The sequence below is a fragment of the Zootoca vivipara genome, chromosome 1 (genome assembly GCF_965207765.1).
Source record: "Zootoca vivipara chromosome 1, rZooViv2.hap1.1, whole genome shotgun sequence".
In the NCBI taxonomy this organism is placed as follows: Eukaryota; Metazoa; Chordata; class Lepidosauria; order Squamata; family Lacertidae; genus Zootoca; species Zootoca vivipara.
Window position 1 is genome coordinate 6,999,930 of NC_142582.1, and position 26,280 is coordinate 7,026,209.

At 44.2% G+C, this 26,280-nt stretch overlaps 1 protein-coding gene across 4 annotated transcripts in view; it reads right to left on the reverse strand.

Annotated features, from left to right (window-relative positions):
• PIKFYVE (phosphoinositide kinase, FYVE-type zinc finger containing) overlaps positions 1-26,280 on the reverse strand; it is an 82,061-nt gene that overhangs the window by 12,207 nt on the left and 43,574 nt on the right. For all 4 annotated transcript variants that reach the window (XM_035138348.3, XM_035138332.3, XM_035138340.3 and 1 more), the window contains 21 exons: positions 25,488-25,562; positions 24,810-24,917; positions 22,940-23,080; positions 22,010-22,136; positions 19,860-21,037; positions 19,001-19,101; positions 17,237-17,308; positions 16,179-16,350; positions 14,448-14,626; positions 13,102-13,215; positions 11,596-11,704; positions 10,276-10,430; positions 9,294-9,384; positions 8,080-8,140; positions 6,464-6,622; positions 5,800-5,920; positions 4,940-5,035; positions 4,039-4,122; positions 2,413-2,504; positions 1,028-1,192; positions 543-602 (listed from right to left, as the gene is read on the reverse strand). In XM_035138348.3, coding sequence (XP_034994239.3) covers positions 543-602; positions 1,028-1,192; positions 2,413-2,504; positions 4,039-4,122; positions 4,940-5,035; positions 5,800-5,920; positions 6,464-6,622; positions 8,080-8,140; positions 9,294-9,384; positions 10,276-10,430; positions 11,596-11,704; positions 13,102-13,215; positions 14,448-14,626; positions 16,179-16,350; positions 17,237-17,308; positions 19,001-19,101; positions 19,860-21,037; positions 22,010-22,136; positions 22,940-23,080; positions 24,810-24,917; positions 25,488-25,562 — 3,460 coding nt within the window. The remainder of the gene's footprint in view (positions 1-542; positions 603-1,027; positions 1,193-2,412; positions 2,505-4,038; positions 4,123-4,939; positions 5,036-5,799; positions 5,921-6,463; positions 6,623-8,079; positions 8,141-9,293; positions 9,385-10,275; positions 10,431-11,595; positions 11,705-13,101; positions 13,216-14,447; positions 14,627-16,178; positions 16,351-17,236; positions 17,309-19,000; positions 19,102-19,859; positions 21,038-22,009; positions 22,137-22,939; positions 23,081-24,809; positions 24,918-25,487; positions 25,563-26,280) is intronic.

The following is a 26,280-nucleotide window of genomic DNA, read 5'->3' on the forward strand; positions in this document are numbered from 1 at the left end:
GTTTCTTGCATGGAGGGATTCATTGTTAAACTGCATTGGTAACTGCAGCTCTAAGAGGGCAACAGCAGTCTCCTAACAACTCTTAGCACCAGGATGGGCCTTTACAGAGGCCTTTTGGGCAACAGGAGGCACTGCTGACCTCCTCTCACCCTTGTTCCGGGTGTAGATCTTCACTCACCGCCTCTTCCCCGGCTGGACTATGTGCGCCGTTTCATGGTTAGCCTCAGGTGCCAAAACGTATTGGACCAGCCCTGCTTAGCACCCTTAACAAACTACATTTCCCAGGATTCTTTGCAGGAAGCCATGGCTATTTAAAGTGGTACCACAGTGCTTTAAATGCATGGAGTGAATGTGGTCGTAATGTATTTAGACATGGCCCTGCTCCCTTTCAGGTATTTGTGGAACTCGGTTCCATGGAATACATTCAAGATTAGAGAGTGAACCTGTAATTCTGATCAACAAGGGACTTGTCAGAGGAAACCACGCGTCTGCCTCTGTGCTCCCCGCTCTCCATTCTGGCTCCAAAACAGATTCCTACTTACGGAGTTCAACATGTGGATTTCCCAGCTGTTTCTTTTGTGCATCACCTCCATCTGCTTCATCTAAAAGAGCAAACAGAAAATGGGACCAGGGATGCAACCTTTCAGTTGTTCTTGCAGGTCAACAGAGGCCCTATTTTTCTCCAGCAAAAAGACACAATGACCTTTTCCCAAACCTGAAACTGAACACTGTTGCTAGATGCAACAAAAGTCAAAATTGGGGGGGGGAATGTGAAAAGATATCAAGGAATGAGAGCCAGTGGGATTGCTGCTACAACATACTCTGCCATACATCATTAATTAATTCAACAAATTATTCAAGAGATTCAGCACATTTCAGGGTTCAGGGGTGTCAACCTTGTATTTTGTTTTACTTTTAAAGCTGATTCCCTCCCCATCTTGAGAAAAGGGAACTATAATGTCATTTGCAGAAGATGAAGGGTCCGTTTAAGGAAGTGCAAATGAGAAGAAGACTTAAAACTTTGTACCTTGCGCCTCTGCACTTTGGTTCTCTCCCCCTTCTTTGCCTGTCTGCCCAACCTGATAGTAGGCACTGTCTGCTCCCCGCAAGGTCTCCTTTTTCTGAGAAGAGAGTTCAGGGCTCTTCCCTCCTGTACCACGGAAGAAGGACAGAACTCCATATGGCTTCTTTGCTATAACCAAAGTAAGGACAAAACGTTTGGTGCAGCCCACTCCTCATTCATTCCATCACAAAGCCAAATGAGGCCAGCCTAAGCCCATCCAAGACTTCCAGCTTATCTAGGTTGTTGCAAAAGGCTCTTTGCAGAATTGTTGGGGGAAAGTCTTTTGCTCTTAAAGGCATTGTGGGCCTTAGGAAAAGTGTGTGTGTGTGTGTGTGTGTGTGTGTGTTGTTACCCAGCAGAGACATGAGATGAGATATAATCATCTGTAGCTAAGTAAGCCAAGGAAGTGGCTTTTTCACAACGCAGGTGTGAAAAACACATTTCAAATACCAGTCCAAATACCTAAAAGACTGGACTAGATCTAGCGGAACTAAGTAACAGGTGGGTAGACGGGCTTAATGTTTGGATAAATTTCATGATGGCTAGAAGATCGTTCTAAGATGTCACCTGCTACCTGTGGTTCAAGTTAAGTAGAACTTGTACTTAAAAACCTACCGCCAATCTCTCACCAGCATCTCTTTGGAATCAAAAGATTTTTCACCAGTTAATCTATATGACTGGTGACATGTGGCAGCCCTACCTCAAAGCCACCCACAGAAACTAGCTCTGGAATAGACAGCATATGAGGGAAATGGCTGTCATAAAACCAGTGAGCCCCTATGACCCACACTAGACTTGTTGGAGTCTTCTACCCTAATCCAGTGTTGGGAGAAAGCAGCTACCCCAGAAGCAGCTGTATGGCAAAGGAGTTGAAAAATCCACCATGTCATTAAGCTAAGAATCCACTCTGCAGTGAACAGGAAATTTCCTAGCTTCTTAAAAGAGCACTCCCCCCACCAAAAAAACCCCCTGTCTTAAAAGGCTTTCAGGATCTTCTATTCTTTCAAAGAATTGTATTGAAACTCAAGTCAGCAACTATTTTTCATTTAACTGTTGCTGAACTCATTCATCATCACGATGCTGAAGACCAAACACCACAGCGGTGTCTGCACGAAAAATTACTTGGACACAGCTAGCAATAGGTGGATTTTTCACATCAATATTACGATTTGTAAGCACTGCAAGTTTGGTACAGCATAATAATAAAAGGTTAGGCATGCCTCAGCTAGCATATGCTGAGATTTGATTTTCAATATTTGGTTTTCTTTGCTAAACCATCAATTCCTGTAGCTACACACTTTGCACCTCCAAATTAAAAACACGACACCACAAACAATTTAAATTCTTACGCTGCTCTGCCTCAGCTGTTTGGCTTGACTGCCCCATATTCGTCTCAGGTAGTCGAACTGGACTGCTGTTCTTCGCTCTACTTTCAGACAGACTGGGGGGGGGGCAGGGCAGAAAAAAAAGCATTTTAGTTCACTATGTTTTTACAGTACAGCTGATGTCAATACAACCACATTGTCATTGCTTGTAAGAAGGAACAGTCTTCACCAGCAGCTTCCAGTCTCCGAGGTCATGGCAAAAGTTCTAATTCAGAGCCCTTCTGAATTAGACCAAGGTTTCATAAAACCCCACATTCTCCCCACCCACCCATCTTCATAACAGCAGCCAGCTGGGTGCTTCTGCAAAGCTCACAAGGAGAGCACAAAAGCAAAAATGTTCCCTTTGTTTGCCCTCTTGGCAAGTGGCATTCAGGAGGAGGCTGCCTCTGAAACTGGAGGTTCAGCTAAGAAATGGCTGTCGATAGGCAGATAAGCTTCAATGATTTAATCTCAAGCTTCATGTGGTGGGTGCCCTGAAGAGCCAGAGACAGGCACCAAAACCATACTGAACTGATAGAGAGAACATTGGGTTTAGCAATGCCAAACTCATGTCCTTGGACGCACTTCATCTGCTGTGATAAGATGTAGATTATCTCCCGCTTGGACTACTGCAATGAGCTCTACATGGGGCTACCTTTGAGGGTGACCCGGAAACTACAATTAATCCAGAATGCAGCAACTAGACTGGTGACTGGGAGTGGCCACCAAGACCATGTAACAGTATGGTCTTTCAGTACGTTTCCAAGCACAATTTAAAGTGCTGGTGCTGGCCTTTAAAGCCCTCAACGGCCTCGGCCCAGGATACCTGAAGGAGCGTCTCCACAACCATCATTCAGCCCGGACACTGAGGTCCAGCGTCGAGGGCCTTTCTGGCAGTTCCCTCACTGCAAGAAGTGAAGTTACAGGGAACCAGGCAGAGGGCCTTCTCGGTGGTGGCGCCTGTCCTGTGAACACCCTCCCACCAGATGTCAAGGAAATAAACAACTATCTGACTTTTAGAAGACATCTGAAGGCAGCCCTGTTTAGGGAATTGTTTAATGTTTGATGTGTTGCTGTGTTTTTAATATTCTGTTGGGAGCTGCCCAGAGTGGCTGGGGAAACCCAGCCAGATGGGCAGGGTATAAATAATAAATTGTTGTTGTTGTTGTTGAAAAATGTGGCTGTGAAGAAACCCAGAGAAGCGGACACGGAGCAATGGATTCAAACTACAAGAAAGAAGATTCCACCTAAACATTAGGAAGAACTTCCTGACAGTAAGAGCTGTTCGGCAGTGGAATTTGCTGCCAAGGAGTGTGGTAGAGTGTCCTTCTTTGGAGGTCTTTAAGCAGAGGCTTGACAGGCATATGTCAAGAATGCTTTGATGGTGTTTCCTGCTCGGCAGGGGGTTGGACTGGATGGCCCTTGTGGTCTCTTCCAACTCTACGATTCTATGATTCTATGAAACCCTGCTCACAATGAAGCTCAGCACACTGCCTGCTGACCATGTAACACTGAACAAAAAGTGAAGTTTCTAGTAAATCCGAACGGTGTCAGGGGACTTTCTGCGCTACATCAATGCGCTGCAAGTGGATAGATAGAAGACTGTCTCACCTGTTAGTTTGGAGTGCCTCTTCAGGATTGCTCTTCAGAGACACTTTGGATAATTCATCTAAGGCATTTCTGTATTCCTTACAGCTGAAGAGTAAAGCAAATATGATGCGTTATACCAACTGTCCAACGCAGCTCAAAGTGTGGCAGGCAAAGACAAGAGGACATAGGTTTGCCTCCTGAGCTAGAAGCACACTTGTGTCTGGGCTGTGTCATTTCAGATTGCAGGTGAGGGCTCTTGAGGTGCAATGCTCCATTGCAGAGCCTCCATATAAAAAATGGGCCTGTCAGAGAGGTTTAATGAGACTGTTTCCTGGCATGCTAGTTTTCAATGGGGGGGGGGAAGAGTTTATTAGGGGTGGGTGAGCCTCATTCAACCTGAAGTGATAAGGGCCTAGATACTCGGGAGGCAAAGGTCTATGGAGGAAGGAAAGAAGCAAACAGTATTTTTAACTGCTTAGTTAAGACACAATTAAGAGCTTCTGCTAGTGCTGTGTCTCTGGAGGCCCTAACTGCATGTAAAAGTGTTACTGGTTTTACTTTTAGCTTGCCTCATCAAAAACGTTCAAGCTTTTTTACACACGCACACCTGTCAAACGAACATCAAAAACCCCACTCTTTAAAGCATGCAAAAGTCACTTGACATAAAGCCAGCCATCAAAAGGTCACGGGGTGTTTATGGAAAATGCTCAGGCTTGGCTAAGTGTCAAAGGAAAGAGGTCCATCAGCCTCACCTGCTAATGTACCTAATATACTACTACGAGTCTCTAAAATAGGGTGGATCTTAGCAATATTCCTCTTTACAGATGAAAGGATACATACAGAGGAGGAAGCATTTCATTTCCCAAACGTGGAGGTAAGAAGAATAAGACGCTGTAAACCAAAACGTAACAAACCAACATACCTGAGAGCAAAGGCTATGATGGAACTTGGTTCCTTTTCACAGACGGCAATAGGGACACGTTCATGCTCATACATTAAGTAATGCTTGTCAGGCTCACTGCATTGAGAACACAACAGATCAAGCTATAATATATTATACGTTCAAGAACAAGCAATTCTACATTAGCAGATCTGCCAGCCAAAAAGATAGCTGATAAATAAACTTTTCTTTGTTCAGGCTGTAGCAACATAACTGGAGTAGAGCTGAATTGTCAAATTGTAACGGTTTGCTACATATATATATATTTCTATTCATGTTACAGATGGATGTGTGTTTTGATTACTGTTTTTATGCTGATTGTGTTTCGTGGGTGTTGTTAACTACCCAGAAGAGTGTGCTGCCTTTTGCAGAGGAAGGCTGCAGAAAATATGCAAGCAGGGCAGCTTTTCAACCCTTCTTAAACTAGCTATAAGAACCATCAGACTGTACTGAAGGCCTTTCAAACCTGAGATCCTTTGCCAATCCTTTGTATTTTTAGTTTCTTTTCCACCTCGTGACATTTTTGTATGAAAGTGGTGTGTGTGTGTGTGTGTGTGTGTGTGTGTGTGTGTGTAATAAAGGAGACCTTTTAGTGGCTGTTAGTAGGGGCCAATAGGCAGTCATCTCTGCACTAAACTTGGCCTAAGAGCATTCAATTGGCTACCTCTGACTATTACTCCATAGGAATGCTTATGAACATCATTTCACACACCCAACAATCAAATTTATAAAGATAAGCAGCCCTGCACCCAACCACAAGCAACACAGTCAAGACAGCAAAATTCGGCTACCTGGAAAAATACATGGTGCACTTGCTCCTAAGTAGAGTTGATTTTACTTACAAAGGGGATGGGATGGGACTGTAGCTATTTCCAGGTAACAGATTAGCTAGGATAGCTTTCATGGTGGACTTTTCTTTCACCTGGCTGTCTGTGGACCCCAGCAAATGCCCATCAAAGACATCTGGAATAATAATAAGCCATACATCTCTCAATATTGTTAAAACACCAGAGTTCCAAGATTTGCTTATTCTGGGGACGTTCAAAAGTCGCCTGTTATCTCTATTGTATTGATTGGTTCAACTATTAATTATCCAGTAAGGCCACTGCTTCTAGCAAGACGATTGCAAAGAGATCACTATGATTTTAATATAGCTCACGGTGCCAAAAATCAATCTCGGGGACTTTGATAGCCTGGTGCTTGTGTCAACGTGAACAAAATGTACATGTCTAAAAATCTCTGCAGTTCTGAAAAAAAGAAGGCATAAGCCTACAAACCTGAATGCTGAAAATGGCAAAACTCTCAGTGATGCTGGACTGAAACTCCCAGAGGTACAATCCCTCCTTAACACCCAATTTTTGCTCACGTAGAAAGGGCATATGCTAAAGGAAGAAATGCCAAGCCTACCATGAAGATAATTCATTGAATAAATGCACTTTTGGTTACGTGGTTCAGCCGGCAGGAGGGGACGGGGAAGCAGAACAAAGGCACTACTGAGGATGGTACCTTCCGAGCCGCTAGCGATGTCTGCTTCTGATTGCTGCGCATTGGCAAAGGAGGTGCCTCCTGTCAGCTGGTCTGACACGACTTCCGGAGGGGTAGGGAGCTGGAGAAGGGAAGAGCTCGTGGAGCTTTGGCTTGACAAGGTTGTCAAGAAACGGTCCTCTGCAAAATTTGGGGGGGGGGGAGAGAGAGAGAGAGAGAGAGAGAGAGAGAGAACCATACACCCAGTTAATTACTTAAAAGCTGACCCAACATACAAGCAGCATATTTCTGAAGGCATTCCCTATTTGCCTCTTGAGAATTATTTAGCATAGGTTGGAAAAAGGGAACTGGACGCACAAATAAGCATCCCGCCCATTTTTATCACTTGCATTACCTTTCATCTGCAAGAGGAACCAGCCAATTCTTCCCATTATCTAGCTATCTGTCTTTCTATCCTTAACATTCCAAATAGCTAAACTTGTAGAAAAATGAATGTTGCAGTAAAAGGCGAAAGATTTATATGTTCTGAAGGGGAAACAGACTTTAAATAAAGAGGGCTTTAAAAAACAAAAACAAAATAAAAGGTAACAGCCAGGGTCAGGAGAGAGAAATAAGCTCATAGTGATATCAGTAAGAGCATTTTCTTAGCCTGAGAGAACCAAGATGCAGAAAGTCAAAGAAAATGAGCTGAGATTTAGGCTTGTGTCTTCTGATGCCACCTTATTTACTCCTGACCATGCATGACAGAACAGTCAAATTACACTGAAGCAACCTTGCAATCTAAGAACTGGGGACTGAATTATTTTTAAAACGGAGATCTCAGTGATATTACACTGAGAGTAAAATGGGCATTTTCTTCAGCTCACTGCCAGGCCTGCACAAATTGAGGCCAAGATGATTGCAACTCACTATAGCCACAAACAGCAGCCTGCCAGGTATTCAGCAGCCCCCCTCCCCCCGATTTTCCTGCCAATCCAGGACTGCAGTGGTCTAAGTGGGTCACAAGTTGTGGGGGCATAGCTTAAGCAGAGACACTGAATGAACCTATTTCTCCATTCTAGGCAGTGTTCAAATTATGGGGCAAGGGAAGGGAGTCCGTCATTAAATCAACAAGCGCTGCATGGCAGTGGCATGCAGCTAATAATTAGCCCTTTGAACTCTTGACCAGTGAAATCTCTGCACCAGCCAGACACTCACAAGAGGAGTCTGACTTTATTCCTGGCTGGAATTTTCAGGAATTTGTTATTTGCTTTGTGAGAACATGAAAGGAGTGACAGCGTACTGCAATGGAAACAAATCAGTGTGATATTGTGGGGACGCTATGCATTCCAAAAAGTGGATTTAAGTAAGCATAAGGGTACTGTGCAAAAGAACATTTCCATTTCCACTCAAGGCATTTCCTCTTCGTCATCTAACCCAAGGAATATTAGCCTTTATTAATAACGTAAGGTAAAGGTAAAGGGACCCCTGACCGTTAGGTCCAGTTGCAGAAGACTCTGGGGATGCAGCACTCATCTCGCTTTACTGGCCGAGGGAGCCGGCATACAGCTTCTGGGATGCAAGCTTACTGAGGGGCATTCAGAGGCAGCCTAACAAGTAAATGAAAAGCTGGAGTTTCTTAGAGAAGGCAAACATACCTTTCTCGCCATTTTGTAGTGCTGGAGAAACATTGCGAGGAGAGGCATCCATTGAGCTGATCTGTGGAATAAAAAGTAATCTGCATTTGCCTGTTCCCCCTTGGACTAATTGGAGGCAATGCGGATACAAAAACTTACACTGATATTGCAACCCAAAAGTTACCTTGATGATTAAAGAAGAAATGCCTAATTCTGGTTTTCCCTCTTTCACAAGCTGAATCCTTAACTCCAATGAAGACTAACCCCCAAAAAAGTTACTTTATTCATTTTACCGTGAAAACTGCAGTGGACTTCAGGGCTTATTTGGAAGCAAGCAAGAACGTAAAAACACAAGGAAAGCCCTGCTAGATCAGACAAAAGATCAGGCAACTCCAGCATCCTGCTGTCACAGGGTTCAATCTGAGGCCATGGGGAAACCTGTAAATGAGTTCCTCTCATTGGACTCACTCAGTGGGACTCGCCTCCAACAGGAATCACGCTCAGTGCTGAGCCATAAAATCAGAAGGCGAAATAATCCCCGGGGTTTCAGGCTGTCATGCAACCAGTCAACCCATTTACTTGTATCACCTGGCAAGTCAGCTCATCAGCACCTGCATGGTGGGAATGCAACTAGCTTCTAGCGTGTGCAATGTTTTAGGAGCTGTGCCGGAAAAGCTCAACCCGAGTCACATGTCCCCTCCAGAGAAACTTCGGAAGCTCAGGAGAAGTGGTGGGGGAAGAGACACGTGACACTTGGTTCATTCTGTGCACGCAAACCGGTCTCCCCCGAGAAATGTGTGCAGCTCCTGTATGGATCTGTGCCTCAGCAGGCCTAGAACATGAGTGAGGAGCCTGAACCCTGGTGGCCAAATCCAGCCCTTGAGACTCTCCTCAGCCTGATCTGGACTCTCTTCGGGTGCTTCTGCCTGGCTGAAGCATGTTCTTGAACTGCGCAAGTGCCTCTTGCTTGGCCTGGAGAGATGTGTGGGTGTATGTCTACAGAAACCTGTGACTTTTCCATGGCTGGAATGCCTCCTACTGTACACAGGTGAGAATGGCACCTGTTCCTCTCTCTCCACTGTTTGCCCCTCGCTTTATCCACCTCTGTCAGGCGGCCTCTCTAAGGTTACTCATGAAAGGGGGTGGGGGCCCTGGAGTTGGAAAATGTTCCCCACTCCTGGCCTAATAAGAATTGCCGTTTCAAATTCATTACTATGAAGAACAGAAACCATTACCTTGCTGTCTTCCCCTTGCCTCAGTCTCCCAGGGCTAGGCGGCACGGAGGGGCGTTTCCGCCCTTTCTCTTGCTGGAAGAGATCTTGTAACCTACAATAACAACAACAATAATAATTTATACCCCACCCACCTGGCTGGGCTTCCCCAGCCACTCTGGGCAGCTTTCGACAAAATATTAAAAATACGATAAAAGATCAAACATTAAAAAACTTCCCTAAACAGGGCTGCCTTCAGATGTCTTCTAAAAGTCAGATAGTTGTTTATTTCCTTGACATCTGATGGGAGGGCGTTCCACAGGGCGGGCGCCACCACCGAGAAGGCCCTCTGCCTGGTTCCCTGCAACTTGACTTCTTGCAACGAGGGAACCGCCAGAAGGCCCTCGGCACCGGACCTCAGTGTCCGGGCAGAACGATGGGGGTGGAGACGCTCCTTCAGGTATACTGAGCCGAGGCCGTTTAGGGCTTTTAAGGTCAGCACCAACACTTTGAATTGTGCTCAGAAACGTACTGGGAGCCAATGTAGGTCTTTCAGGACTGCTGTTATGTGGTCTCGGCGGCCACTCCCAGTCACCAGTCTAGCTGCCGCATTCTGGATTAACTGCAGTTTCCGGGTCACCTTCAAAAGTAGACCGGGTCACACTACCTTAATGTTTACAACAGGTAAACCATTTCAGTGGTTGTGTGGCTTATCTGTGAGCAGGATGTCTGTATGCTTACAGTAATGCTGTCCCTCTCAAATTCACACTAGGGTCTACTTGAAAGAAAATTTTTGCAAAGAAATCCAGTACTTTTCCATGCCTGTGACTGACAAATTGAAAAGAGGGGGGGGGAACCCTACTTTGCAGAGAAAGCCTATCTATGCTACAGTACTGAAATTACGCAGCAGGCAAGGCTATCCAATGGAAGGGAAACATTGCAGGGGGCTGTGCCATGGCTGGTGTTCGCAAGAGCACCAGATAGTTAATAGCTGCCACTCACTCACCTGTTATTCCAAGCTTGCAGCATCTCACAGAGGCTCTGTTTTTTGGCTATTAGAGATTCAGAAACTGATTGCAGCTGCTGAGGAGTGTCAAGGGACGAAGAAAGCATCCTAGCTTGGATTTTCTCTATCCAGTTGCGAAACTCAACTTCCTCCATCTATCCAAGGACAGGGATACAAACATTGCAATGGCTCTTCTCGGGCAAAGACCTACTCCTGGCCTCTCTGCAATGCCTCTTCCTAGCAAGCTATCAAACACAGATCAAACCTCTGAGAGCCCTTTGCACAAAAGGAATGCTTATTTCTGCTGAGGACTAATACTGAGTAGGCAAAACCCATCTTTTTAAAAGAGCAAAAAACAAAACAGCAGGGAAAGATTTATCATTATAATGGCCAAGTACTTCAGCTACAACTCTGCCCCTCCCACTACTCTTTCATGATTTTCAATTTTATACATTTCAATAATTTTACAATCATTTTAACATTTCGAAACTCAACTTCTTTCCCTCTCTTTCTGAGGTTCCTTAAATTTATTTTTTTATATTTTCTGCATATTCCAAATTAATTTAACTTAATCATTCATCTACTTTAAATGTATACGCTTATAAAACTGCAGGTTACTACAATAATCCTGCCAGTGTTTCTATCTGTTTACAATTTATTTGTAAATATTCAATAAACCATTTCCATTCTTTTATAAAAAGCTTGTTATCTTAATTTCTAATTTTTCCTGTATTTTTTGCCATTTCTGTGTATTCCATAAGTTTTTGTATCCATTCTTCTTTCATCAGGACTTCTTCTTCTTTCCATTTTTGGAGAATTAACATTCTTGCTGCCATGGTGGCATACATGAATAAATTTATATAGTTTGGATAATTCTGTCCCTATAATTCCCAAAAGGAAAGCTTCTGGGTGTTTTTACAGATGTTAATTTAAACATCTTTTTCAATTAATTATATATCATTTCCCACTATGCTTTATTGAGAGAGAACTCAAGACCAATGCCCAAAGTGCTCTCAGCTCCCCCAAAGTTGTTGGACTACAACTCCCATCATCCCTAGCTAGCAGGACTAGTGGCCAGGGATGATGGGAGTTGTAGTCCAGCCACATCTGGGGGACCCAAGGTTGAGAAAGGCTGGCTGAGAGTATAGAACTGCTGTCCTCCACACCCCATTCTCTTCAACCTCATGTAAGCTGCACCCTGGATGGGTTGGCTGTGATGCAAGAATCAGAAGCCTGCTACATTTAGCAAACTGAGCAAACCTGTAACATTGCATATAATTAGCGTGCTTTTCTCCACAAAATACATCAAAAATATGTTACCTCCTTTTGGGCAAAAAGATCCTCCATCTTCTCCTCTCTTGATTTGCTAAAAGTATCTGTTTTCAGAGAGGTGAGGCGCTCATCAACGGCTATATATACCTGAGAAACCCTAAAACAATGATGCCAAAGTTTGGAACAGAACTGCACCCCTTTCAGGTTTTGTCACAATACACCCACTCTTACATGTGCCCGTTGAGAAATTAAACTTGAATTATTATGGGTTGTGATTATACACCTGTTGAGCCTGAGCTACTCTAGGCAGCTTCACACATGGCATATACGATACTTTGAGATAGCGCAAAAGCATGTGCATCCTCACAGAAATGTAATTTACATGGTAAAACACACATGATAGCACATCTGTGCAGCTCATGGCTTTGGAACGATGCAAAATGATAAAACAAAATAAAATGCTTAATTTCCTTTGCATTACGCAAATGTAATCAGAACTTGGATTTTGTCCAAGTGCAAAATTTCAGCTTTTTAAACTATAGCGTACACACAGCCCTGAATGCATCATAAAAGGTAAAGGTAAAGGACCCCTGACAGTTAAGTCCAGTCGCAGACGACTCTGGGGTTGCGGCACTCATCTCGCTGTACAGACCGAGGGAGCCGGCATTTGTCCACAGACAGTTTTCTGGGTCATGTGGCCAGCATGACTGAGCTGCTTCCAGAGCAGCACACGGAAACACCGTTTACCCTCCCGCTAGAGCGGTACCTATTTATCTACTTGCACTTTGGGGTGTGCTTTCGAACTGCTAGCTTGGCAGGAGCAGGGACCGACCAAGCAACGGTAGCTCACCCCATCGCGGGGATTCGAACTGCCAACCTTCTGATTGGCAAGCCCAAGAAGCCCAATGGTTTAGACCACAGCGCCACCTGCGTCCCTACGAATGCATCATGGCTGTTGTCTAAAGGAACTATAAGGCATGTCAAAGCAAAGACTCCACCTATCAGATGTAAACATTCTTGCACTGGGATAGAAGGATCTCAAAGTTTAGATTCTTCAACTATCACAACAAAGAGGTACACTTCTGAGATGCAAATGTGGATCTTGAACTTAAGGGGGATGTAAATATGGCAACACATTTAATTACTTTTCATAATCAAACCCCGAATCTATATAGGGCCAGCATTATATGATCTAGCTGTGGCCACAAAAATATCCCCGAACACCCCAGAATATCCTGGAACACAAATCACAACTGCCACATCAGGAAGAAACCACTGAGTTTCATTTGGAGCAAAACAAACGGCAATCCCTGGTTCAGACATAATGCTAAGCAAAGGACCGGGGTTTGTTGCTCCAACCTGCTCTAAGGGAGAGAGGAAAGCAGGTGGCGTCTCATGGCAAACCAGGAACTATCATTTATTGCAACATGAGAACCCGACCAATCCAATGCAAGGCAATAGCAGTTAAAGAACCATAACAGAAATGCCATTATCAGGATGGACATAAACTAATCTGGAGGGGGAAGGGGCAGAGAACAGATGCAGATAACTTACTTTTGAGAAAAATCCTTCAGGTCTTGAAGCATGGCAACCTTATGTGGAACCTGACGTTTTATGTAGATCTTGGGATTCGGAACGCACACTTCTAGCAACCGTATAGGAGAAAAACTAGGAAGAGAACATAACACATCTTCAAACTGGGCCACATTGTTAACGCAGGTGTCGTTTTGTATGGTCAGGACCCCTAAATTTTAACAAACTGGCTTGTGAATTGCCCGTAAGACAGAATCAGAAACGATGGTTTGAGGAGGACTGACAAACACCAGTTTCTGCTAACGGGGGTCATGCCTCCTGCTCAAATATGGGGAAATAGAGGCTGACATATTTTGAGTTGTTGGGTGCTAATATTTTATTCAGGACAAATAAACAAGAGTAATTTTTTGGGGTAGCTTTAATAATAAAATGTTATAATAAATAATAATAATAATAATAATAATAATAATAATAATAATAATTTATTTATACCCCACCCATCTGGCTAGGTTTCCCCAGCCACTCTGGGCGGCTCCCAACCGAATATTAAAAACACAATACAGCATGTTGAGCAGAGCAATCCTATATGAAGCTGAGGAGGAAGGAAGAAATGGATCCGCTGCCTGAGATCAAGCCCTGCCAGTTCTTGGTGGCCAAAGCAGAAGGTTGGTGGGTGTCTCTTCCTTCCTCTGTGCTAGGCCAACTCTAAGTTGGCGTAGTTGAGGGGCCTGAGCACGGGTCCCCTTGGGGTATCTAAAGCTATCAGCACTCCACACCCAAAGCGCCCTGTTTCAGGGTCATGTGCTGCTGCAAACAGTAGCTTTCCGACCACCTGAAGCCCCACCCAACAGCCCTCTTCTCCATCAGTGGAAACTGGCAGAAGCACCTACATGCCATTCTCCCCTCCCTCCCCACCCCCCCAACACCATCACTGCGGTGGATAGGTTACAACTCTTCTTAGCACAAAAACAAAAGATTAAAGTAAAAATTACCTTCATCAAAAGATCACCAAAATTTAGAATTATAAAATATTGTGATGATGTTTTGCTGATCCACTAAGATTATGGCTGGTGGGCTTTATGATTTGCTACTCCACGCATCCTAACAAAAGGAATTGTGCTTGATTGTTTTCTTTCAATTGTTCTGGCTATGTTGAACCCTTATTTGCTTCACTGGCTAATTCTACTAAAAATAAAAGTCATTATTATTTTTAAAGGATGACATGTTACTCCATATATTTATTGAATTTTTGCTTGCAGGTGTTTATACGAATATTTATTTCTTAAAATAATAAAATAAAATCAGGCCACTTATCTCCTGAATTTGCAGAGGGAGGTGATAAACCTTTGGGGGGAAAGCCTTCTTACCTGAAAGAGGCCACCATCTGATTGTAAGAGAAGTACTGGTGGTAGTCGTGATGGATGGAGTGGCCACAGGGCTCCGCGTTGGCCCTTCGGGTGTATTGGTGCCCGTAAAAGCGCAGCTCAAGGTATTTGGCAAAGGACATGGACCAGGAGTCATTGGAAAGCGGAACTACTGGTGTTACCTGGAAAAAGTCAGTGGTTTTATCTTGAGCACTTTGGCGACATGCAGAAAAAATCCATCCAAGCCACATCTATGATTTAACATGAGCTTCAGCACTTCTTGGGTGTGACTTAGAAGCTACAACATAGATTTGTGCATTGCTTTGATTTATATAGGAAGGAGTCAGCAAAACAACAAGGCCAGCACACCTCTAGATAACAGTGTCACTGGGACAGAGGTAGCAAATGAAACTGCTGACTTGGAAGTCTGGCTGCAGAAAAACACAACTCTCAAAACGCACAAATAGTCCATATTGTGGCATGCTCTCTCACAGCATGAAAGCACTGCTGGTGCAGTCTGTTCACATGCATCAATTTATTATGCTGCTGATGGGAGGTCTCCAGTTGAAATCTCACCTCTGTGCATAAACGTATAGGACGGGGCTTAGGCAAGCTGCTATCGCCCAGCCTCAGTCACCCACCTGTATTATGGGTATACTCTTCCTTGGCACTCACTACTTTAAGAACTATGAGGTCCAGCAGAAGATTAGAGTATGTAAAAGTGTAGCATAAATGCAAAATATCATATTCAGGCCTACTAACTTAATTTCAGGTTCAAATGCAGTATTTTTATACGGTGTAACAGAAATGATTTCACATGGTGCTTTACTAAAAATGCAGTGTCTCTCTAACAAATGCTAATAGCCAGAAGCAGTTTAGTCATGCTGGCCGCATGACCCGGAAAGCTGTGGACAAACACCCGCTCCCTCGGCCCAAACCAAGATGAGCGGCCGCTCCCCACTGGACTTAACTGCCCAGGGGTCCTTTATATTTTTTACCTTTACCATTACTCTACTTAGAAGGCAGCTTTTTTTTTTAAGAAGAGTGATCTCCACACATCACGAGTGGGTAAGAATGCTGCCCCAGTAGTTCATGAATTATCAACATCTTTGGGGGTCTTCTTCCCCTGCCCCCCCAACAAAGGTCTGTCAAGAAGTCCAGTCCATATCTCATGGGCTGCAAAGCCAGTTTCAAAAGCAGCATTTCCTTGCCCCCCAAGCATGAATTCTGCTTCATATTGGTTTAGAATCCCATGGCACAACACTAACCAGGTTCCCTCTTAAAGCCTGGTTAGGATTGTGCAAATTTGAACACTAAGCAAGGGGAAAAGGAGAGAGAATGGGGGGGGGGGCAGTCTCTTCATAACAGAGTCTTATAGGCAGTCACTATTATCTTGATAGTAAAACAATACAAATGGTATTTGGTATGGTTAAACGAAGTTTTTGACAAGAATGAAGGGTGCAAGGCTTAAGTTTGCCTTGAATCACAATTAAGACATCTTAATTAAGGACATGCAACCTTGCCCTTCACAAATTACTTTGAACTAAAGGCAGGAACTCAGAAGAAAGGTAGCCTTTGTGAAATTTTTGCTCCATGTTTCTGGTCCCTGCCTGCCCCTTTGCTAGCAAGCATCCCCACTCAAAGTCCACTTCATGATACAAAAGCTTGTGATACCCGACTCAAAAACAAAACTAAACAAAACACCACCGCCCCAGAACGGAGATCTCTCATTACCTGCTTGCACATCCTACACCAGGAGTAGGTTAGAATTGTGTGCTGATAGCCCGGCACCGGGGAGTCCAGCTCCTTCAGTATGATCTGGACGCAGCCTTGCCCATGGACAAAGCGACGGATGTGATGTACCATTGGGGTTTCACAGAACATGCTCGGGCACTGGTAGGAAGGCCTGGAAAGGACAAAGGGCAAAAATGTGAAGCAAACATCTTTCACTTGGCAATCCTCTTCAGTCTGATGCAGGGGCAGGAAACAGGAGGGACCCCTAGGGGTTTTTGGACTACAACGCTCAACTGCTTTGACACTGGGGATCTTGCAGTTTTGCAAGGGCCGCAAAAGGCTCCACCTGCATTTGTGAGGAGTCAGATCTTTGAGTGTGGCAGCAGCTGTGCTTTGTGAACTCCCTGCTTATTGACGTAAAGCTGGCATCCTAGCTATATTGTTTTAGACACCAGCTGAAAGCTTTATTTTAGCAAGCCTACCCAGACATTTATTTCTGGGGTTTCCTTTAGCTTTGCTGATTTTACCTGTGTTTGATGGATACTTATTATTCTTGACTGATTTAAGTGGCGTGTCTATGTTTTGCTAAATAAATAAAAATAAACCTCCGACCACAAGCCATGCTGGCAGGGCCTGATGCCAGTTGGGAGCCTGAAATATCTGGAGGGCCACCAGAGAGCTCTGAAGGGTCTGCTGCTTCCTTCTTTTATTTGATGCTGTGCCTCTTTGTACTATGAAGACGACCCATGCACTTCCTTACAGTGGCACATTGGCTGTGTCTGTACAGCGTGAGAAAACCTCGCCACAGGAGGCCTGCTTATGTCTTCTCCACATTATGGCAGCCTTCTTCTTGCTTACTGAATCCATCCTTCTCCAAGCACTGAAGAACACATCAACTTTCTTCCCTACTCAACCACTATGGTTTAAGTGTTTATATTCAAGAACAGATGGTACTTAAGAAGGACCCCTTTGAGGGTTTTTTTTAATACACTCAAGCAGTGTATAAATTTTATGAAATAAAATTATGAAATAAATCTAAGAAAGCTGAAATTTCTTACCTGAAGCAATACCTTTCTAGAAACACACCCAGGGTGAGATCATTCTTCCCATAGAACTCCATAACCACCATCCTAAAGTGACCAAGCAGAACAATGATTCTTTGGGTGGTTTGAGAATGGTTGTAGAATACATTCTTATAACACTCAGGGAGGCCTGTACTTTTTCTGACCACCAGATAAATCAGAGTATGATTCCAGAGACAGGCACAGGCTCCATAAAAGCCATTGGGGGGGTGTCAATCACAGATACAGCTTGAACTTACTCCCCATTAATTATCAGCATTAAACTATGTCATGATGTAGCACCAGCAAAGCTGCTGAGCCATTTCCCTACACCCATCATCCCCGACCATTATCTGGGGATAATATCATGATACATGAGCTGTAAGGTTGGAGAACACTGGTCTACATTACAGCCTGGCGTGGAGGCAATGTGGCTATCCCATTCTTCCTTACAATGAGGAAGAAAGCATAGAGGATGCAGCATTTGGAAAGAACACTCTACCTAAATGTGAGAGGCACAGGTAATAAATGTACTGCATTTGGAAATAGCTATATTGGATCTTTTGGCTGCAACGGCAGAGATGCAATACAGTATTGAACTTCCACCAGCAGAGGGTGAAGTCTTGCTGCAGCAGCAGCAGCAGCAGCAGCAGCAGCAGCAGCAGCAGCAGCAGCAGCAGCAGCAGCGGCAGCAAGCGCACTCAAAGGTAGCACAAGCTGTAAGCAGCCAAAGCACAAAAACATGCAATCGTGTTTTCACTGGTTTTCAGGACTAAGGTCTTAGGTGGTGGAACCCCAAGAGGTGTTGCCTCAGGAGGAAAAACGGGACAGGTCACCCCTGGTCAAGGCCCACTGCCTGGTCGCTGCCTGGTCAACAATGCCACCAAATGAATATAAGGTGAAAAATTAAGATAGGAGTTCCCTACTGCATGCTTGAGTTAAAGACGACTCCAGGATGGGAGGCCAGGGAAGACTACCGATCTGGGTGATATGAAACTATGCCCAAATCTTAGAAATGCCTTGGAAGAAGAAAAAGAAGAAGAAGAGGAGGAGGAGAGTTTGGATTTGATATCCCACTTTATCACTACCCAAAGGAGTCTCAAAGCGGCTAACATTCTCCTTTCCCTTCCTCCCCCACAACAAACACTCTGTGAGGTGAGTGGGGCTGATAGACTTCAGAGAAGTGTGACTAGCCCAAGGTCACCCAGCAGCTGCATGTGGAGGAGCGGAGACGCAAACTCGGTTCCCCAGATTATGAGTCTACTGCTCTTAACCACTACACCGCACTGGCTCTCAGAAAACCAAGTATTTCTCCAATTAACATTGAAAGGGTTGCTTTGCAATGAACCTTTGGTGAGTTTTAGGTCTTAGGCATCTGGTTCCTGGCTATGCTCTTTAAAGCAGTAAGTGAGGAATGCATGTTTTCTCAGCTTGGCTCAAATCCCCTACACAGGGCGATGGGGTGATCTTCCTCACTGCCTATCCTTTGACATCCTCCCTAACTTAGAGAGCTCTGGGAGGAGATGGAGGAGAGTTGGAGATCTTCCAGGTCTTTGTGCAAGTGCCCAAATCCAATAAAAAAAATACCCATCTACGCTCCCTTACAGCCACCCCCCCCCACTTCCCCTGCCCAGGGTAATGCACCATTTACCCACTGCACAGCTCCCACCTCGACTTTACATAGAAAGGGGGAAACTAACTGATAGTTAGGAAACATTTAAATTAGGTCAGAGGGAAAGAAAAAGCAAACCAGTGTCGCACCATGGGCTAACGCAGGCGCTTGGAGCATTGCTGGACTGGGCTGAAGAGCTGCTGAACAAAACGCAGAGCCTCTGGTGGTTTGCAGGGCTAAGACAGTCCACCTGGCAAGACACATCCCAGGAGAAAGAATTAGCACACCTTAGAAACTGAGATACAAAAGCTTGGAGCTAAGTGGCACCTTAAACCTAGGCTATGGGTGCAACAACAGAATGTCTAGGCGCTCTTTTTTATAAGAAGAATACAAAGCTGAAAATGAATGAACTGCAGCTAAAATATTATGCTCATTTTTCACATGGTTTAGTCCAGGTATCCACAAACTTCGGCCCTCCAGATGTTTTGGACTACAATTCCCATCTTCCCCGACCACTGGTCCTGTTAGCTAGGGATCAAGGGAATTGTAGGCCAAAACATCTGGAGGGCCGCAGTTTGAGGGTGCATGGTCTAGTCCTTCCCCTGCCCACCCCCACCCCCCCTGATATTCTTAAGAGGGTCTCTTCTCCAGTCTTCAGAGAGTAGCTGGAAGTGGGGAGGCAGAAGAAGGTCCTCTTTCCTTCCACTCTGCGGTTTTAAACTGAAATCTTAGGCACAGTGCTGCGCCCAGAGCTCAGAAACTGCTTGCGCCAATCAAATCTCCTGTCACAAAATGCACCTAGAACAGTGGGAGTTTCTAACAGTGAAAACACCGCTTCCACTCGTGCAATAGCAGAGTTCAGGAAGTAACAAATGGCCTTTTAACTCCAATGCAATTCAAACCAGGTTTTTGGGGGGTGGGGTGGGGACATTTTAACTAAATTCGTACAATTGCCCATCTCTCTAAAACCCTAGACAAAAAACCCTCCAATGTATTGTAAGTGCTCACTTTATGAGACCATAAGGATTCATTCTGAATAAACCCTCTGTCGTCGTCATCACTCCTGAGTCCAAATTTCATGCCGGATGTCTCTTTAGAAGACTGAGCAAATGGGTCGGAGTCCTTTTGCACAATCCTTCCTCCTCTGGCCCGGAAGTCGGCCAACATTCTGGCCAGACTATGGCTGCTGTTCAGATGCTCAGCGATCCGGGTGCTGACAAGCTGGTGGGAAGGTAATATCTGCACAGGCTTGGCCTGGACGCTTCCATTCATGCCTTGCAACCCAGACAGGTCCCTTAACAGCTGCTTCTTCCTTCTGCTGTCCATCTCCTTGTACTCCTTGTTGAGCCGAGGAGATACGTAGACCTGCTCCAAGAAATACTCCCTGGTGGGGCAGCGCATGCCTTTCTCCGTCAACAGGAAGGGCTCGCGGAACTTGATCACAGGGGAGATGCAGAGGATAATGTCCTTCAACTCTTGCTTAAAAGCCAAAGAGAAGGTTTTGAGCCGGTCTTCTGAAGACGTCACTTCCTCTGTAACATACAATCCAGTGTCATCCTGCAGGGGGTCCCGAAATTCCCTGATCTGACTTTTGGGCTCCTGGAAGTCATCCATGTGCCTCAGACTCTCAAGAGGCTCACTGTCCAAAATCCCCAGGTGTTGGTCAGTCAGCTCAAGGGGTAACAATGCCTCTGGCACCAACACTGGTGTTACAAAAGGGGCTCTATATGCAGAATTCATTAAGAAGTGCATATGCTGTTTCTGGGAGGCAGTTGCTGGTAGATCGCCCAAATCCTGGTCGTCCTCTTCTGTCAAAGTCCTTTGTTCCAGGGAGCCCATCTCATCTGAAGACACCAATTCTGAGGTAACGGGCAGCTTGTCAGGGGCCATGTCGGCATCTTTCCCCGCTGTGCTGCTTTCTCTGTTCAACGTATCTTGCTGTCCGTTTTCTTCCTCCTGCCCTTCAGGCAGACTGTGAAAGGAGCCGTGTCTGGCCAACATTGGAGGCATAGCAAACTCATCCATAAGGAAGGAGATCTCCAGCTGGGAATGATAAGCCACGCAGATCATGAAAATAAGGATCTCCTTCACTCGAGCCAGCTCGTAATCCCCCGCGCCACGCAGCTTGATGGTGCAGCCCAGGTGCTGGGGGCAGCCTTCAAAAAACATCAGCGTTTTCGTTTGCTCTGGAAAAAAAGGAGAAGATAAAGTTGTGCTCGTCTCTCTCTTTTTGTTAAAACTAGGCAGGCTCTTTAAGCGGTCAGCTGGTATACATATCCCAGAGTTACAAATGGCTTTAGATCTTTTTCAGAATGTAGGCTGGCTTTCCCCCACGTTCCTTGTCGCTTGCACTCATGTGTCAAACCATACGGATCCCTGCGGCCACTTCCATAAAGTAATAATGCAGTTAAGCTGTCCATTAAAATTGTTCGTGCACTTTGCGCCAAATGCAAAACGAGCAGAGGTTTTATTCACTCCTTTATTAAAATATTTATATTCATTAAATATATTCTATTCATTAAAAAAAAATATCAGCATAGTTTACAACACCTCTGCATAAAGCCATACAATAAAAACCTATTGAAAAGCCAGAGGATTATGGATGTAAAGGAATATTCCCTTAAGACATAAAATTATTAAACTCAGGGCCGTCTTAAGCACCTCTGGCGCCGTGGTGCGACGGATCCCTCCGGCGCCCCCCCCCCCATTTTCCAGCACGACGGGCAGACGGGCTTAGCGCGCAGCGCTGCTGCACGGCGGAGAGGCCAGGCAGGCGCAGCTTCATGGCGCCCCCCCCTGGCGGGCTGGCGCTGTGGCGCCCTGCACCACCCAGCCTGGCCGTAGGGCCGGCCCTGATTAAACCAAGTGACAAATGAAAGAAACCCATGATTTTAAACCTTGCCCTTGCTGTGAACTCACGATATGGCCTCAGGAAACCCACTCTCTCAGCAGATAATAGCGGCCTACCAAAGGGTTAGGGTAAGAATTACAAAACCCAAAGCACTTTGGACACTCAAAAGCACTACATAAATGCTACGTATTGGTGCCAGCTCTATAGAATTTACTTTGTTATCACATTAATCATGACGCTGTATCTCAAAGAAGCCTAACTCGGTTAAAAAGGACAGACAAACAAGGTTAGGACTTGGATCACTCACCATTAGGCAACTGAAACACTTGGATGTAAAATTTGTGGCAGGTTCCCAGGTGTGGTTTGGTCAGCAACTGATCCATTGACATTAGCACGTCTCCTTGAGTCATCCGGCTTACTCTGTCTAAGACGTGCTGCAAAACATTGATAAGAAAAATGCTATGCACTTACTTACCTTAATCCAGGAGAGGGAGAGAATAGGCTATGGCACAAGACTGCAACCAAAAGCAACGTATCAACGAAATCTAAATGGTTTTACGTAAATTAAGAATCCGAGATTTGCCCACAGGCAACAGGACCCGCATGCATGATTAGATCATTTCTACATTTTCTGAAAATTAACCTGCTGTGCTTTTTTTTTGCAGCATTTGTGATGTCGTGACAAGGACTGGAGAATGAGAATGAGAGGTGACAATCAGGTAAGATACTGGATAACTGGAGGAATGGCAAGGGAATGCTGTGCAGTCCATAAACTGTATCCCAATCTCTTGTTTAAGTCTTCCTTGGGAGGTCTGATCTCTGACAAAAAAAACAATCCATACCTTATGAAACCATGAACTCTACAGACCATTATTTTCATGACACACTCTGTAGATACAGAGCCAAACAGAAACAACAGGTGACAAGAGAATCCTTGTGCCTCAGCAGATCTACCTCATGGCATTTGATCCTATTCAGGGCAAAGTACCATTTGCTAAATTATACTGATGTGGAAATACTCCCAAGGCTTTTTAAATTTTACATTATTTATTGAAAAATAAAAAGTAGAACGTTAGAAGTGCACTGAATAAGATGCAAAAAAGGAGAAGAAACAGGAAATAGGATAGGACCCATGTAGAAAACAAAACGGGGAGAAAAAATATTGTGTACATTACCAAAAAAAGGGAGGGAAAACCTGTTACTGAACCACGATTTCATTTAGAATTCTAGCACTTACCGGCTTGACGTTAATGACCAAAGTGATGCCATGTTCCAGCAGCATGTCTTGGGCAATACGGGACACAGTTTTTTCAACGAGAACCAGAGTTGGCCTGACATCCACTATCCTCTGAACGTAGTTCTTCAGGAACTCCCTTTCCTATCATGGCAGAAGCAAGTATTGCAGTCATCAGATACCAGGCCCTACTTGAGGACTAAAAGCATGTCTAAGGCTGCAAACTTAAAACATGCTTACTCAAGAGTAGGTTCCCCCCCCCTTAAAACTAAACTGACAGTTCAAGTAAATACTAACCTAATTCAGGTTTATGCACTAAAACAGTTTTTGAATTTCAGCAACTCTGAAATTAGTACTTTGGTATGCAGAATGCTTCGGCCACTGGTGTTTTTAATTTTTTTGGAAAAAAATATTTTTTAAGAAGCACTGAAACTCCTTTGTTACAATATTCCTAGATTAAATGTTCTCCATAGTCAGAGTTGCTCTGAGCCAGGCACCCCCAAACTTCGGCCCTCCAGATGTTTTGGACTACAATTCCCATCTTCCCTGACCACTGGTCCTGTTAGCTAGGGATCATGGGAGTTGTAGGCCAAAACATCTGGAGGGCCGCAGTTTGGGGATGCCTGCTCTGAGCAGATGTATGGTTCTAATATCCTTGGAGATGAGAAACACCCTGTGGTCTGCGTACTCTTCACTCCCTGCCCATTTTCTGGAGTTAAGCATGGAGCAACATTACAGCTGCTCTGATGTCAATGCTAGTTTCACCTAGAATTGAAAAAACCCAACTTCAAATTCTGGATTCAAGCTGTATCAAGAATGGCTCACATCTTCACTAGACCAGCATTGTTTTCCCAAGCAAAGCTGGTGTTTGGATGATTTACCATTGGAGCTGGGGAAGAAATAGCAAGGCTGCAATCTTAAGCATACTTACAAGATATTAAGCCCCCAGTATATAAAATTCACGCACCGCTTGATTGTAAAGAACCTCAAAGCAGTTTACAAAAAGAACAATGACATCAAGAAAAAATCACAATCATGCCTTTAAACATATGAAGGTTAAAATACCAAAACAGATTAAAAATTACTTTTTAAATTCTCAGTAAACAAGTACAGGGCTGTGTCATATGTGTGCATACCAAGACCCTCATATGGCTCTTGCATACTGGTATCGTTAAAAACCTCTCTCATTTGCTAGGTAATCTTTCACAATGGAAGGTGTAAAAAAAAAAGGTAAAGGACCCCTGGACGGTTAAGTCCAGTCAAAGGCGACTATGGGGTTGCAATGCTCATCTCGCTCTCGGGCCGAAGAAGCTGGTGTTTGTCCACAGACAGCTTTCTGGGTCATGTGGCCAGCATGACTAAACCGCTTCTTGTGCAACGGGACACCTTGAAAGAAGCCAGAGCTCACGGAAACGGCGTTTACCTTCCTGCCGCAGTGGTACCTATTTATCTACTTGCACTGGCGTGCTTTCGAACTGCTAGGTTGGCAGGAGCTGGGACAGAACAATGGGAGCTCACCCTGTTGTGGGGATTTGAACTGCCGACTTTCCGATCAGCAAGCCCAAGAGGCTCAGTGGTTCAGACGAGAACGCTACACGCATCCCTCTTTCACAATGCATAGGACTATCAAATGCATGTCATAATGAACTGAGCGAAGCACCAGTCCGTTTTCAAATTGGCTGCGATTGGCTAGTTCTGAATAATTGCAGGGAATATGTGGTGTGCCATAGTCTCCATGCTTTGCTGACTTGAACCATGGAGACTATGGCAAACCAGATATTCCCTGCAATTATTCAGAATTAACCCATTGCAGTCACGAATTAGACTTTGATAGGATGGTAAAAGAGGATAAATAAAAGCAAACTATCCCAACCTGAAGGACAATGGGATCTATGCAGGTAAATTTTGTTTCTTCTCGGTAGAGGTATTCGATGGAGCACTTCAGCATAAGAATTTTGGGGTTTTTGATACAGGAGTTCATCTAGAAAGAAAAAAGGTTGTTAAATGTATCCCTTCACTATTTCGTGTTGAAAGACAGAGCAAGACCTTCCCTTAGAAGGTGCAATAGGAAGAATCAACAACTCAGTGGCAGAGCAAAAAGACAGCATTGCTAGGCTGCCAAGACATAAAGTGGAAGGGACCCAATAAAAATCAGGATAGGAGCCAGTCTGTGAGTTAGAATGTGAATTCAAACCCAATATGTTTTTGCTCAAATGAGCCACACTCAGCCAAGTGGGAGACCCTCTTGGGACCTCATGACATCAGTTAATCCGTGTGAGGGATTCGGCTTTCCTTAATCCTGTGTGAATTTGAACCTACATAATGCCAACAACCTATTTTATAGGTTTTTAGCAGTTTTTATTTTATCTGTAAGCCGCCTTGAATCCCTGTCAGGGAAAAGGGTGGGGAATAAAGGAAGGAATAAGTGGGTTGGGGAAGTTTAAGAGCAAAAACTGTTACGAAACTAATCGATTAGGTATTATATCGAACATTAGACGTTCCAAGTCATCCATGCTAGCATATTACATAAACTGACATAGCTGCACAATACCTTTTTATGTGCTATGTTCTTGGTGCAAACAAAGCCATTCACCACAACTGAGTCAAATTTTTTTCCACCTGGAATCTGTCAAAACAGTAAGAATTTTATTACCCATGGATCTCCTAATTTTCCCAGTTTGTGTTAAAAATCCACTTTTTTAAAAAAAAAAGTCTTTTCTTCTCCCTCCAACATCAATATGCTAACTAGAAATAGCCCAGATAAATGTAGCTTCCATTATTTCTTGCATGAGGCTCATATGAGCAGCCAGCTATGTGACCAAAATCATTATCTACCCACCTGCTCAAATGGGTAATTCAGGCATCCAGTTTATCGTGAGAACAAAATACGCAAATTAAATTCATTTATTGCACACAATTCAAATTATTTATCCCAGGAAAGTACTACTTTTTTTAGGAATATGGCATTTCCCCAGTACTCACAACTGCAATATATTGTCAACCAGGAACATCTAGCTAAGGAGGCCACTTAAGCACAGAAGTACATAAAAATGCCAAATTGATGACAGGTCCTCACCATTAAAAAAACAAAAACCCTTTCTATTACAAAAGTAGGTTGCCTTTTATGCACATGAATTTTAGCTACATACCACTTTTATTCCTGGACTAATCAAATCTTATTTTATCATTTATCTTTTTATTACAGATAGTCTAAAATCTTCATGCTAAGTGAATGTTTAGCATAGTGACCTCTTCTAGTTCAAGATTATGCCTAGGAAATGCTAAAGGAAAAGGGGGTGGGAAAATCTAAATTCAAAACTAGGTCAGAACTGAGAGATGATTGA